The sequence below is a fragment of the Pithys albifrons genome, chromosome 6 (genome assembly GCF_047495875.1).
Source record: "Pithys albifrons albifrons isolate INPA30051 chromosome 6, PitAlb_v1, whole genome shotgun sequence".
NCBI lineage: Eukaryota > Metazoa > Chordata > Aves > Passeriformes > Thamnophilidae > Pithys > Pithys albifrons.
Window position 1 is genome coordinate 26,161,691 of NC_092463.1, and position 15,247 is coordinate 26,176,937.

The 15,247-nt window shown below is 40.1% G+C and overlaps 1 protein-coding gene across 9 annotated transcripts in view; it reads left to right on the forward strand.

Moving 5' to 3' along the window:
• The window catches only part of RALGAPA1 (Ral GTPase activating protein catalytic subunit alpha 1), a 144,715-nt gene that overhangs the window by 19,607 nt on the left and 109,861 nt on the right, over window positions 1-15,247 (forward strand). For all 9 annotated transcript variants that reach the window (XM_071557915.1, XM_071557917.1, XM_071557916.1 and 6 more), the window contains exons 8-12: window positions 1,058-1,196; window positions 10,665-10,873; window positions 11,234-11,473; window positions 13,633-13,821; window positions 14,310-14,447. In XM_071557915.1, coding sequence (XP_071414016.1) covers window positions 1,058-1,196; window positions 10,665-10,873; window positions 11,234-11,473; window positions 13,633-13,821; window positions 14,310-14,447 — 915 coding nt within the window. The remainder of the gene's footprint in view (window positions 1-1,057; window positions 1,197-10,664; window positions 10,874-11,233; window positions 11,474-13,632; window positions 13,822-14,309; window positions 14,448-15,247) is intronic.

Below are 15,247 nucleotides of genomic sequence, written 5' to 3' on the forward strand. Positions count from 1 at the left end.
AAGACAACTGCTCTCTCTGTAGTAAATTTGTAGTATTATATGTAAATTCAGATAAGTCATTGAGACAGGTGTCATACAGCTTGTTTGCTATGTGAGTGCTCAAGTTTTTTGCTAAAGTTTCTTTAGAGGCACTGATAGTTGCAAACTGAGTAGTTACTTCTTTGATATTAAGTTCTACTAAAGGACTTTGTGTCATGAAATTATACGTATCACCCATTCTATTGAATTATATTGAGGGACGAAATATATGTATATATCTGTATTCCACTCTAAAGACCCTGAAAATAGATCATAATAGAACTGTGACTTTGAATAAGGAAAGGAGGAGTAGAGGGGAAAAGAAGGGAGGAGAAGGAAGGAGAAGTCTTCCTCTATCTTATTTATGATAGACTTGTCAGATTACCCAGCTCTGCGGGCAGATAGATTCTCCTGAGCAAAGATAGAAACTGCATGTTGGATTTCTTAAGGAGAACTTGCCATGCTTTGTAATCCTGAGCATGTAGGAAAACATTTTATAATGGGGAATGCTTAGCACTCATGATCCATGATAGTACATTTGTGTAACTCAACTTTAAAGTTGTATCTTCTGTTGCATGTGTTTGAAAAATTTATTTGTTTAATATTGCCAACTGCACAAATGAATCGGAGTACCTATTATAATGATTATATGGACACTTTTTAGTTCAAATGTGTTAAAAGAAATTGTCAAAGAAGTATTTGAAGTGGCATGGGTAATTATTCTACACTTATAAAACCTTTCTAAAAAAACAGTGAACTTGGGTTTACTCCCTGACTTGGCAAGATGACTGTAAAAGTGGATGTATTTCTTTTGGTTTCGGTATTTGATGTGTTCAAGTTCATTTTGTAGCAATGTTTTGTAAGAGAACAGTCTTTGTTTCATTGATGTTTCCTAGATAGTTTCTGTTTCATCTTTCGAAAAGTGTTTATTAAAACATATGATTTTATTTCAAAGAAATAGCTGATGGAATGTCCTCTTTATAAGTTATCTTTCTTTTTTACTTATAGATGTTTACTTTGTTTAATTTCTTTTGTTAAGGTTAAGAGTTTAGAATGGAAGAACAAGGAAAACCAGGAAAAGGGATTTTCATTTTTATTCTCTAATTTTAAGAAATACTACTTACCTTCTATTTTCCCAAACATCTGTAAGGAGACCAGCTTGTATAACCCTATACTTGGTAAGTGTTAACACAGCTGATAAAACCATTACTTTTTATCTAATACAGAAGTTATGATATGATGAGTGAGAGGTGCCTCTGACAAAGTTAAGATGCAAACAAGACCAAATGCCAGTTCAACAATACCAACTTGATTTTGTAACATTAGGTGTTTAGGGGAAAGAGAGTGAGAGAGTGAGATAGTGCAAGCAAAAGATAGTTACCACCTGTGGGTCCCATTGATCCTTCTTCACTGCGGGCTCGGTGATAGGGTGGAAATCCTTGTTCATTCTTTTGTTGGTAAGTCCTGTGCAGAAAGGGTGCTGGATCCATCAGGTTTGCTGCTGACTACCAAGTCTTTTCACTATTTATACATTTTAGCAAACAAAGGAATTAATGCTTATTGGCTACAAGTTGCATAATTCTCTTATTAATTAGTATTCTGTTTTCTCTTGGTTAACTGATTCCCTTGCTTCTTATCCTAATTAATCTGCATGCTCAGTCTTTCTCTTTTGCGTCGATGGATTTCTTCAGTCGGAGGGCCGTGAGTTGGCCACCACAATCTCCCCCTGCCTGCCAGAATTACGTTTTACCCAGTTGGAGCTGATTTCAGCATGATTGCTGAGTTGGTTTTATTTGTTTCTTTCTCTCTTGGGAGTTTTGGACAAATGTCCTTGTGGCCCCTAAGTTCCGCATTCTTTGTATCCACTGTCAGTGATACATCCTTCTTCCCAAGCTTTGTTAATCTCCTGCTAGGTCCTAACACCTGAACAACAGTACTACCTTTATACAGTCCAAGTTCCAGCTGTCCACAGAGGTGTGGTCTGTGGGGCTTGGGTAGTCGCTGATGGTTACATAACTTGGGATGATAATTTTGTTTGACTGGTGATGTGCATGTGAGCAGTTGCTTGTTTTCACACAGTCTGTGTGGATGCGTTAACCAGGATGTGCTAACCTGATCTTGCCTCTGCCAAGGACTGGAATTAGCACTTTCCTGTCAGAAATTCCTCCTTTCTGTGGCCTTAACAGTGTTTGAGACAGGTGACCGTTCTCTTTAACTCCTAACAAGAGAATATAGCAAAAAATTTTTGCTTGAGTCATGTTGCCCATGAAGACCATTCCAAAAGTATTTGTCATGAAAGAACAAATTACGGTTCTTGTTTATGGTTTTCCATTCTTTGTTTGTGGAGGCCTCTGACCCTTTCATTAGAGTAATTCTTGCTATATTAACTTGACTGAGGTAAATGAAATGTTCTTGTAAAACAATTCTTTAATGTGACCTCTATTTTTATCTCAGTTGTGCTCTGAAGAGAAACTACTGATGCTGAGATAAAAGGTGTTAGTGTGCTGTTCTTTGAGTGTGTTGGTGTTATCTGTACAGAATTATAGTGTTTGGATCATACAATGTTTGCTCATAGTTCTGACAGGGCAAAGTTAGGTTTTTGTACCTACTGCATTCTGTCAAGAGCTTACAGTTGGAAGAGGAAGCTAGGGTTTAACACAGTCTTTAAAGCTGATGGTGCTAGAATGTACTTTCCATACAGAGAGCGGAATTTAAGGTTTAAGCAAACCTACGTAGAGTTTTACTCAGAGTTTTTTAGCCTACTTTAAACTAGAATGTTGTTTTCAAATCTTGGTTTGTTATCTCAGGTTAGCACACACCCATGCAGGTGTGGGTTGTAAGCCAACCAAGTTCCAGACTCTTCTTTACAAAGCAATACTACCTGCACGGGTTTTAAGTTACTATTTCATTACTTGAATAACACAAACACCTCACCTCACTGCTCCTCTTATCTGTCAGTGCAGCATCTCAAAAGGATTAGTAGTGATGTCAACACACAATTCCGTATTATAAAATCAGGCTGTCAGGGAAGTTTGTTGAAAAGGTCTTAGGTTCTTCCAGTCCATGTACATTTATTTGGATTTCAGAGATGGTTGTTGCAAAATCATGTTTTCCTGGGAAAGACAAGCAGTGGACCTCCTCGTCTAGGGGAGAAGAAACAGTGTTCCAGCAGTAACAGTATAACAAGAGTTTTAGCTGAAGATGCTGAAGAGGTTCAGTGATAAAATAGCTACAAGAGGTGCTGAGAAGGCAAACCTACTGTTGCTTGATGCCCTCAAACAAGAAATACAGAAGTTATATTTTCTCTTTCCATGAAGATCTTGATTGAGTCTTACATAGCAGTGTTACTGTAATCCTCTGTTTTTCTGCAAATTGTAAACAAGACACTTCCAAGGTCTTAATAAAGAAGCAGACGATGGGGAATAAGAAGAAGGGGGCACAGATCTCCAAAATTACTGAGAGTGCCTTAAACTGTGCCAAGTCAGCAACAACGACAAGGATTTTTTTTTCAACAATACAGTGATGAAAACAGCAGAAGCACTGGTAAGTAGAATAATCTTTTCTCCTCTAAGAAGTTCTTCTCTGGCATCTTCCCACCCTATTTGAAAATAACCCTGTGCCTATTCATAGAATCATAGAATCATAGAATCATAGAATCATAGAATCGATTGGGTTGGAAAAGACCTCCAAGATCATCGAGTCCAACCCTTGGTCCAACTCTAGTCCATTTACTAGATCATGGCACCCAGCGCCACGTCCAATCTGCATTTAAAGATCTCTAGGGATGGTGAATCCACCACCTCTCTGGGCAGCCCATTCCAATGCCTGATTACTCTCTCTGTAAAAAATTTTTTTCTGATATCCAACTTAAATTTCCCCTGGCAGAGCTTAAGCCCGTGCCCCCTTGTTCTATTGCTGAGTGCCTGGGAGAAGAGACCAGCCCCCACCTGGCTAGAACTTCCCTTCAGGTAGTTATAGACAGTGATGAGGTCACCTCTGAGCCTCCTCTTCTCCAGGCTAAACAACCCCAGCTCCCTCAGCCTCTCCCCATAGGACTTATGCTCCAGTCCCTTCACCAGCCTTGTTGCTCTTCTCTGGACCCGCTCCAGCATCTCAATATCCTTTCTGAACTGAGGGGCCCAGAACTGAACACAGTACTCAAGGTGTGGCCTCACCAATGCAGAGTCCAGGGGAAGGATCACTTCCCTGGTCCTGCTGGCCACGCTATTTTTGATCCAGGCCAGGATCCCATCGGCCTTCTTGGCCACCTGGGCACACTGTTGACTCATGTTGAGCTTCCTGTCAATTAGTACTCCAAGGTCCCTTTCTGCCTGGCTGCTCTCCAGCCACTCTGTGCCCAGCCTGTAGCGCTGCAGGAGGTTGTTGTGGCCAAAGTGCAGGACCCAGCACTTGGCCTTGTTGAACTTCATCCCATTGAAATCAGCCCATCTCTCAAGTCTATCCAGATCCCTCTGCAGAGCCCTCCTGCCTTCCAGCAGGTCGACACTCCCTCTCAACTTGGTGTCATCAGCAAATTTGCTGATGATGGACTCAATCCCCACATCTAAATCATCAATAAAGATGTTAAACAGGACTGGACCCAATGCAGACCCCTGGGGAACACCACTGGTAACTGGCTGCCAGCTGGATGCAGCTCCGTTCACCAGCACTCTCTGGGCCCGACCCTCCAGCCAGCTCTTAATCCAGGAGAGGGTACACTTGTCCAAGCCATGGGCTACCAGCTTTTTCAGGAGTATATTATGGGAGACAGTATCAAAGGCCTTGCTGAAGTCCAGATAGACCACAGCCTTCCCCTCATCCACCAGGTGGGTCACCTGATCGTAGAAAGAGATCAGGTTGGTCAGACAGGACCTGCCCCTCCTAAACCCATGCTGGCTGGGTCTAATCCCTTGTCCACCCTGAAGGTGCTGTGTGATTGCACGCAGGATGAACTGCTCCATAACCCTGCCAGGCACGGAGGTCAGGCTGACAGGCCTGTAGTTGCCAGGGTCCTGCTTGCAGCCCTTTTTGTGGATTGGGGTGACATTGGCCAACCTCCAATCATCTGGGACCTCCCCAGAGAGCCAGGACTGTTGGAAGATGATGGAGAGTGGTTTGGCAAGCTCTTCTGCCAGCTCCTTCATCACCCTGGGATGGATCCCATCTGGTCCCATAGACTTGTTAGGATCCAGCTGGCTCAGTAAGTCGGTCACTATTTCCTCCTGGAATATAGGAGGGGTATTCAGCTCCCTCTCCCTGTCCACCAGCTCCAGAGGCCAGTTGTGTTGAGGGCCACCTGTCTTACTGGTGAAAACTGAGGCAAAGTAGGTGTTAAGTACCTCAGCCTTCTCCTCATCTTCCTTAACTATATTTCCCTCCAAGTCCAACAGAGAATGGAGGTTTTCCTTGCCCCTCTTTTTGTTATTAATGTATTTATAAAAGGACTTTTTGTTATCCCTAACTGAAATAGCCAAATTTACTTCAAATTCCACTTTTCTTTCCATAATTTTTTTCCTGCATGACCTAGCTCTATCTGTAAATTCTTCATAAGTAGCCAGCCCTTTTTTCCATAGTCTGTAAACTTTCTTTTTATCCCTGATTTCTTGCAGAATCTCCCTATTTAACCAAGCTGGCTGTCTTCCCCTCCAGTTGGCCTTTTGGCACACTGGGACAGCCTGTTGCTGTGCATTCAAAATCTCCCTCTTAAAACATGTCCATCCCTCCTGGACCCCCTTACCTTTAAGGGTTGTTTCCCAGGGTATGCTCTGAATCAGTTCTTTGAATAGGCCAAAATCTGCTCTCCGAAAGTCCAAGGTAGAGGTTTTAATGGTGACTCTCCTTACATCCCTGAGGACTGAAAATTCTATTATTTCATGGTCACTATGCCCCAAGCAGCCTCCAACCACTACATCATCTACCAGCCCCTCTCTGTTTGTAAATAGTAGGTCTAGCAGGGCCTTCCCCCTGGTAGGCTCATTTACCAGTTGATGAAGGAAATTGTCCTCTATACACTCCAGGAACCTCCTTGACTGCCTCTTCTCTGCAGTATGAAGCTCCCAGCAGATATCTGGCAGGTTAAAGTCACCCACAAGAACAAGGGCTGGAGATTTTGAGACATCTGCCAGCTGCTTGTAGAATAATTCATCCCCTTCATCATCCTGGTTGGGTGGTCTGTAACAGACACCCACAAGGGTGTCAGCCTTGTTGGCCTTGCCCCTGATTCTGGCCTACAGGCACTCAACCTTGTCACTGCTGACCTCAACTTCAACAGAGTCAAGAGACTCTAACATATAAAGCCACCCCTCCACCTCTCCTTCCCTGCCTGTCTTTTCTGAAGAGCTTGTAGCCCCCCATAGCAGCACTCCAGTCATGTGATTCATCCCACCACGTTTCTGTGACAGCAACTATGTCATAGTTTTCCTGCTGCACTATAGCTTCCAGCTCCTCTTGTTTGTTTCCCATACTGCGTGCATTGGTGTACATGCACTTCAGCTGGGCCATTGATTTCATTCTCAACTCGGGCTCTATGCCCTTAGGCCTATCTCTGGAGAGCCCAGGTGCCGTCCCTTCCCCCTTCAAACCTAGTTTAAAGCCCTCCTAACTAACCCTGCCAACTTATGGGCTACAGTTCTTTTGCCCTTCCTAGATAAATGAAGCCCATCTGCTTTGATGAGACTGGGCAACATGGAGTTTGCCCCATGATCAAAAAACCCAAAATTTTGACGATAGCACCATCCCCTAAGCCACCTATTGGTAAGCTGGACTTTCCTAAACCTCTCCTCATTCATCCCAGTTAGCACAGGAACTGAGGCAATTACTACCTGTGCTCCTGTCCCCTGAAGAGATCGGGTCAGTGCCTTGAAATCTTTTTTAATTACTCTGGTACTCCTTTTATTAATGTCATCACTTCCAACCTGGACAACCAACAGTGGGTAATAGTCTGAGGGTTGGATAAGTTTAGGAAGTCTTTTGGTAATATCCCTCACCCTGGCCCCAGGAAGGCAGCAAACTTCCCTGTGGGACGGGTCTGGCCGACATATAGGGCCCTCAGTTCCCCTCAGAAGGGAGTCACCGATTACAACAACCCTTCTCTTTTTTCTCTTACCTGTAGTCGTAACCCGTCCAGTAGGCTGGGGGTAACCAGAAGATCTTGTAGATAGATCCTCCTCCTGACTGTCCTCCAACAGACTGCCCGAGTCCAGGGCCATATACCTGTTTTTTAAGGGCACCCTGGCAGGTGAAAGGGGTCGAGAGGGGGTGTTTTTGCCTCTACGACCAGGCACCTGTTTCCATTCATCCCCAACCCTATGGTTTGTTCCGTCTGCCTGATGGCAGGAGGGGCTGGGCTTCACCACCTCCTGCTGGGCTTCCTTAGGAGTGGAAAGGGTGTGACTCCACCAGTCAATTTCCCTTTCACTCTCCCTTATGTTTCTGAGCCTATCGACCTCTTCCTTTAGCTCTGCCACCAGACCCAGCAAATCGTTCACCTGCTCACCTCGTATGCAGGCGCTTCTCATACTGTCCTCTGGTAGTAGGTCCAGGCTCAGACAGTCTATGCAGCCGGAGGCCTGAGTGGCTGCATCCTTTTTAGAGGGTTCTGTCTGTATTGACACCCCTCTACTGGTAACAGGAGCAACAGCTTTCATTTTTCTGGGAGGCATGACTGCCTTAAGCTGTGGGGAAAGGTAGAAAGAGACAAAGAAACAAATTCTGTTTACAGGATTTAGGCTGAAAGCAGGGCAAACCTGGGCACTGAACCTGCTACTTAGAACAATTCTTATGCTATTAGTGTAATGTTTAATTTAGGAGAAACCATGAGATACAAATCAAAACAGTGTCTTTAGTAAGCAAGCATTGATACACTGGATGTAGTATATTAGACTGAGGTTTCCTTCTTTCCTTCTTTCTTTTCAGAAAAATATATTGGTTACAGTAACAAGCACTGAGCATTCCAGTTACGAGAAAGCTAGTATTGTGCCTTACTGTTTATTTTGATTGTAAAGTCTTTTTAAAAAATCTTTTGAGATGGAGTTGGAAACTATTTAGGAAGAGCTATAGATACAGCAGTAGGATTTCAGGGGCATTGCTTCTTCCATTATAGTAATGTGCCTTTCTCTCCCATTTCCAAGTTATTTAGATGGGCTCCTTCATTTACGGGGAAACAACAGTTTCCCTATAAATGAAGTTTTCCTTGTAAAGCTGTTCTACAGCTTTCTTTCTCTTCATTCCTTATGAATGCTTTATTGTCTTAAAAATCGCGTGGTCAAATCATACAGGTGTCCACCATTATAACTTTGGTTTTGCTGGCCTTTTGATTTTCTACCCTGTGTATGTCTTCCATCATCTACAGCTTCCTGCTGCCTTTGTGCTCTGCTGAATGCTAATAGATACCAGAGAGAACTGATTTTTGCATCTTTAAATACTGTGCTATCAGGCATTTGCTTCCTTCTTTCACAATTATACTGTTATATCTGTTTCTGTTTGATATTCTAATTTTAAATTTTCTTAGTGACCTGCTGTTTTCCACAGAATGAAAACAATGTACTGGGTTTTTTATTTGCAATAAATAAACCATTTGTAAACTTTGCAAAAAGTATTCTGTGCATTTGTTACTTCCTTAGGTGCAAGAATCATGTGGGGTTTTCATCTAAAATAATGCTTCCATTGAAAAGTGTGGATGTAACTCTGAAGTCTGTACTGGAAACATTCCTTGGTTTATCAGGATTGCTACTTAAGTATAGGCAGTTGAAGTGACACTGAGATATACCAGCTTGGATATCCTCACTGCTGGTGCTGGATTTTGTGTACTTGTAATGATAACAAGGAAACCTTTACAGCAGTCCGACAGATAGGCTGGCTTCACTTTAGATGCCTAATGTCATTGCCTAGAAAGTAGTTGTTTACTTTTTCACTGCTATCCAGATAGCTCATGACACTGTAAACAGGCAAGGTTATGCAGGATCCTTTAAAACACTTCACCTTGCATTAGGAAGATACAGTCAGGGAACAACTTTATATCGTTCAGTGTGATTACTTTAGATCTTTTTTGACTCTCACTTAGTATTTTTGGACTGCCTTCTGGCCTGTAAAACCATAGAACATCTCTCTTGCTCATGTACTACAGGCCATAGAAGAGTTGAGGCAGTGCTGAAATACCATCTCTGTCCAGTCTGGCACTCTGTATCTGGATAAGACTGTCATTTTCCATGCTTCCTTGTTTTTATTAACTGTTGTTTTGGTTTCAATTTTTTTTATCTTGTGCGTGTTTTGGTTTAGGGTTTTTGTGCTGTCACTATATTAAAATCATGATACTGAAACACAGCAGTGGAGTGTTTTGACAGCACATATCATAATCAGTCCTCACACAAATATTCATCTTCTTTCTGTATTAGAGCACATGGCATAGTTGCCCTTCAGGAGTTAGGACTGGAGTTGGTTGGCACAGTTCTCCCGCAGAAATGTCATTTGCACATGAAAGTACCGTTGCTGCTTCAGGTTGATGATTAGTAATACAGAACTCTTCTGCACCCTGTCTTGGGTTGTGAAACCCAGAAATAATATTCTGCAGTGCTGAGTCACAGAAAAACACACAATTTAAAATCAGTATGTATCCACATGTGTTCCCATCTTTGTAATGCTTTTACCACACATGTCCATTCTGTCCACACGGAGTTATTAAGTATTGTCACAGTTTTCTCTGAAGCAGATTCAGGACTACTAATGACTCTGGCACAGTGGAGAACCAGAAGAGCTAAACAGTTCTGATCCATCACATAAAATATGGGATGGAGAAAATGGAATTGTTGATTATAGGCCCCAAATGAGCACAGTTCCTGCCAGTTGGTGTGCCACTGGACATCATTCATTACATTCCCTGCAGGCCAATAGAGAAGCTAGTGCCACAGAATCATCTTTCAGCTAAGTCACAGAAAGATGCGTGTGCTGTGGTGTGGCAGCAAAGTCCAACAAAACTAGCCAGTGCAGAAGTGAATGCTCACAGGGCTTGGGAGCAGGATTTCTCTGTTCTATTCATATTTCGCCTATTGCAGGGCCAGAAGAGACTGTGTTCATTGCCACTGCTGTACACGTTTTGGAATTATGTATCTCCCATTGTAGCCATGATTAGATTTGAAAATATCTTAATTCTATATGAAAATAGTTTTTTTATATAGGCCATAGTCTAGCTAAGTGTTATTTTGCTACTTAGAACTTCTTTGTAGTTTGCAATGAAAAATGTGAAAATATGCTGAACTTTGTATTTAAATATTGAGTATAACATATAGCTTAAAAAAACCTGAAAACAATGGAAAGAAATGTGTTTATTTGCCTAGAAAAAAAATGCAAGCAAAGCTGTAAGGCTATAGAAATCACTTTCAGATAAAAAATTAAATGTTTTGCACAGCAGAAGTTTCTGTCTTTCAGATCTAATAGTGTTGTCTCCCTCCAGGAGAAAATTTAAGTGTTTTGATGTCTTAAAATATTTGAAATTATTGCATCCATTTCAGCACATTTTGGATTGAGTTGTGCAACAGTGAATGTAACAAAACAACTCTAACAGTTCACATGTTTTGATTATGGTTTTAGGATTTCTTTCTCTCGCAGCTTTCTCTCTGCACGTATTTTTAAGATACTGTATTTCTTCACAGATATACCGCAAATGAGACCAAAGCCACACTATGTAATGGTTAAGAAAGATGCTGAAACCAATGAGGCAATATATTGCACAAAAGAACCTTTTATTAAGGCTCGTGTTATTGTCATTCGATGGTTGGTGTCTTTCTGGCTTGAGCCAAAACCTCATACAGGACCTCATATTCCTGGGATGGAAGGTGAAAATGTGCCAAAGAATATTCAGGTAAAACCAAACGGACTAAAATGTGTTTGCTTTTGTCTTAATTGTTATGTCAGCAGTATGCACTCCTCCAATAAGTACAACTATTGAAAAGTTAAAAAAAGGAATTTCTAAACAAATCTTATGTTTACTAATTCACTTTGGAATGACCTCTTATGCTGCCTTTTTTTTTTAAGTTCTTCAATTTATTTTTAATGAAATAGATGTAAGCCTTGAAATGCCTTGAATCCTTTTTTGTTGGTGGAGGTTTTTTTCTTGAATTCATTGTACTGTTCTAAATTACACTGTCATGTAACTTAAATTGTACCATTCTGTTGTTATACTAAAAATGAGCTATGGAATATTATTTAATTTTTGTTTCAGAGAGCAGCTGCTAGCATGGCTTCAAGGGAGGACAGCAAAAATGACAGTACTGATAAGCAAGATAGAAATGCAGAGCCAGAACAGTCTCATTCTAATACAAGTACTCTAACAGAGAGAGAACCAAGTTCTTCCAGCCTCTGCAGTATTGATGAAGAGCATTTAACTGATATTGAAATTGTCCGCAAAGTCTTTTCTTCTAAAAGAAGTAATGTTAATTTTCTAACTGAGATTTTCCGACAGGTAAAAATGCACGAATCTTCATTTTTATATTGTAAATTATTCTTATGTCATGGTTTTCTTTAAAGAGTACTTGTTAAGCAGATCATTATATAAAGCTGCCATTTTCTTCTGTCATCTTGCCTGCCTTTAAGAACTAAAAAGGTAAAATTCTGAAATATTTTTTGTGTAGAATATCCCTAGTTCCTGATTTTTCTAATTTTAGTAACCAGTTTGACAATATTTAACTTGGACTTTACAGTTCCCCATAGATGAGAATGTTTGATCTTTTCATACATCAACACTAGCTGTTAGAACTCACAGCCAATCATATTACCAAGCCTCCTGTGGGAGTCTGCAGCTGCTAAAGTGCTGGTTTAGGAGCAATTGAATGTCCTTACTTTGATTGTGTTCATCAGAAGAGTGGGACAGGTGGCTTTAGAAGGTAAAAACTTATGCTTCTGACTTCACTGCAACCAGAAATGTCAGCTGAGCATACTCAAAATAGTGTTTCTCAAGTGGAAACTACTAAACAAATTTAAACTGAGAACATGTGTCAGAATACAGCATCTTTATTTATAGTAACTTTGAGTTCAGTATGGGAGAATAGAACAAGACAGACTTTCCTTATGCACCATGCTATAGATCAAAAGATGAAGAGAGTTTTCTGAATAATGGTAAAGAAAAATATACTAAATTTCAAGTTAAATGCACAACACTAATTGCTTTAAACAGCAGAAAGCTAAACATCTAAAACTGTTATATCTGGATTAAATGGATTTTTTTGAATGAGGCAAGTAAATGTCAGAAGCTTATCCACATCCTTTGTATTGGAGAGCTTGGACATATTAGTGAAGAAGATAGAGAGGTACCTGAATTCATCTGCCACTCAAGAGTTTACAAAATCTTGAGACAATAAATGTAGAGTCTAAATTACCAATGGTCTATTTAAAAACTGTCCCCACAGTGAAAAGTGGTAGCAATTTTCTTCATTCTTTTCACAAGGTACTCTGTGAGTTACATGGATTATTTGGATTTCATGTGCAGTTATGAGACCTCATTTACATCATTATTTAGCTGTGAGTTTTTAGTGTAAATTAATTTCTAATATGCCAGATGTTTGTAAGTTTCTGAAATATTAGGGCTAAATTATTCTGGTCAAGAGGAGCTTTCAGTTGTACCAGCTGGTGGAAAGATTGTCTGTAGGGATCAAGTTTTACACATTTTAGACTTCAGGGTACAAAAAAATGTATATGGGCTTTCAAAAGACTGTTAGACTTGATGAGCAAGTGTGTGACTGATAAACTTGTCAATTTAATTCTGTAATACACAGCTGAATTCTTTTTAGTGTGATAATGGTAGGAAATGTCTGTTTTCAGACAGAACATACAACTTGTGTTGTGGGCCCTCCTTAAAGACACGGGCAATGAGGTTTCAACATTCACAGAATGAACTCTGTAAAGCTATGTGTTAGTGTAGTTTATCTGTTCTTTTAAAAATAAAATTAGGGCATCGTGGTCTTTGGTAAATGTATTTATACTTAGTTATAACCTGACTAATGTTAAGAGTTTCTGGTCTGTTGTTACCAGCATAGCAGATACAGAAAACCTACTGGAGGTGCTGATCACCTATTACACCAACTCAAATGCATGATTTTTAGGAACAGCAATTCTAAAATCTTTTCAGGGAGTAATTTGTTTTAAGGATACTATTCTGTAAAATCTCACTTAGCTAAAAGTAAGATAGATGGCTTCCAGTATTGTGTGTGCTTGAATTTTTCTTAGTCATTTAGATCTGGCTTAAGTCCACTCTTCCAAATCCTCTGAGTAGAGAATGTTGTAATAGAAACTTCTGCTCATTCCTTTTGCATATTTTTCATGAATGTTTGGATCTTAATTTCAGCAGGCTCAGTATTAAGTAGATACACCTGCATGGATTCTCATCTCTCTGTTTGGCAATGAAGTTTTCAAAGTACTTTCCTGACAAGTTTCCATGTTTAAATCTGGGTTTTTTTCAGTTTACATAGGAAGAAAGTGAGCAAACATTTATGTTTAGGAATAATTTGTATGATCCTACAGTGGCTGTATTTTTCCCACTTATCTCTTGGAACTTGTACACTGTACAGCCCAGCTTGATTTCAAGTATTGTAACTGGAGTTTGTTTGCTTCTTTTTCTACTCACAGGCATTTCTGTTGCCAATATGTGAAGCAGCTGCCATGAGGAAGGTGGTGAAGGTGTACCAGGAATGGATTCAACAAGAAGACAAACCTTTATTTATGAAAGAACCTGAAGAAATAATGCAGTGCACAACTGTAGATTGTGATGAAAACATTGACCATAATTCATCAGAGAAAGGAAAAGAAAGAGAAGGGGTAAAATATTGTTGCTTAATATTTGTGTATTGTTCTAGTGTGCCAGTAGACAAGAGAAGTGGCTTCCTTACTAGTTTATATGTGGTTTACTTCAGTGTCAGAACATCTTCTAGGGAAAATCAATGGTAAAACACTGCATGAATGAGCTGCCAATTTTGTCCATTATCTGTTGCTTTGGAACATGGTTAGTTCAATTTAAAATTTCATATAATTTTATGAACTCTTCCCAAGATGTAGATCATACAGTATATCAACCTTCAGCTGTATAAAAATTATATAAAAATAAAAGAGTGAGGAAAATAGTGGTTATTTCATTCAGATATGTCTAAGATAATTGCTGCAAGCTTCACGAAGTATTGTTGTGTCTTTAAGGTGCATTTGCCTGCTGTTGTTTATTGTTTAATGTCTTTTATATCCTTTTTCCTTTAATATAAGGCCAAATTATCTGTCTATAAATCTGTGGGATTTTAAGAAAAAATATTTTTCAGGAAAAAGGGGTGAACTCCAGTCATGTTAGAAATTCAAACTGGACAAGAAATGGTTGTTATGAAGACAATTTGCATAAAACATCTGAAACTGATACTGAAGAGCAAAATGTACGAGCTGGAGTGCAGTCAGTATTGCAGGTATGACATAGATTTTATATCTAATTTTATCTCAATTATCAATCTAAATCTATCTAAAACTCTTGTTATCAGCACATAAATAGTGGGATGTAATGCAATATTTCTGCCAGGGAATGCCATGCATCTCTAAGGCATCTTTAAAGTTTAAAAATTATTTTATATGTAACAAGTGTGGTGGTAAATAATGTTACATTAATGTCGGTGTTTCACTGTACCTTTATTGACCTTAAGGAGGACAGTGTATAGACCAGCACTGGGTAACATGGTAAAAAATATCTTTTAATTTGCATCAGAATGTGCATTAAACTCTGCCTTACATCACAGAAAAATAATCCTCATTTGAGTGCAACATCTTCAAATACCAGGCTTGCCAGTGATGAATGACAGGATGGTGTTCCAAAACAGGAGAAAATGAGCACTAATGGGTTCCCTAAATCTGCCTCATGAGGCCTTGGCTACAAGGTACCACACCTGAAATGTTTCTACACCAATGTACACAACATGAGGGGAAAAACAGGAGGAGCTTGAAGCTTTGTTCCAGTCCCAGAGATTTGACATCATTGCCATGAGTGAAACCTCATGGGATGAGACCTGTGACTGGAGTGCCCTGTTGGATGATTACAGGCTCTTCAGGGCAGAAGAGGTGGAGGGGTGGCACTGTGTACAACAGAAGGGTTAGCATGTATGGAGCTCACAGCTGGCAGAGACACAGTTGAGACCCTCTGGGTGAGAATCCAGGGACAAACAAATAACATGGATGTCATCATGAGAGTCTGCTGTAGACCTCCCATCCAGGGTGA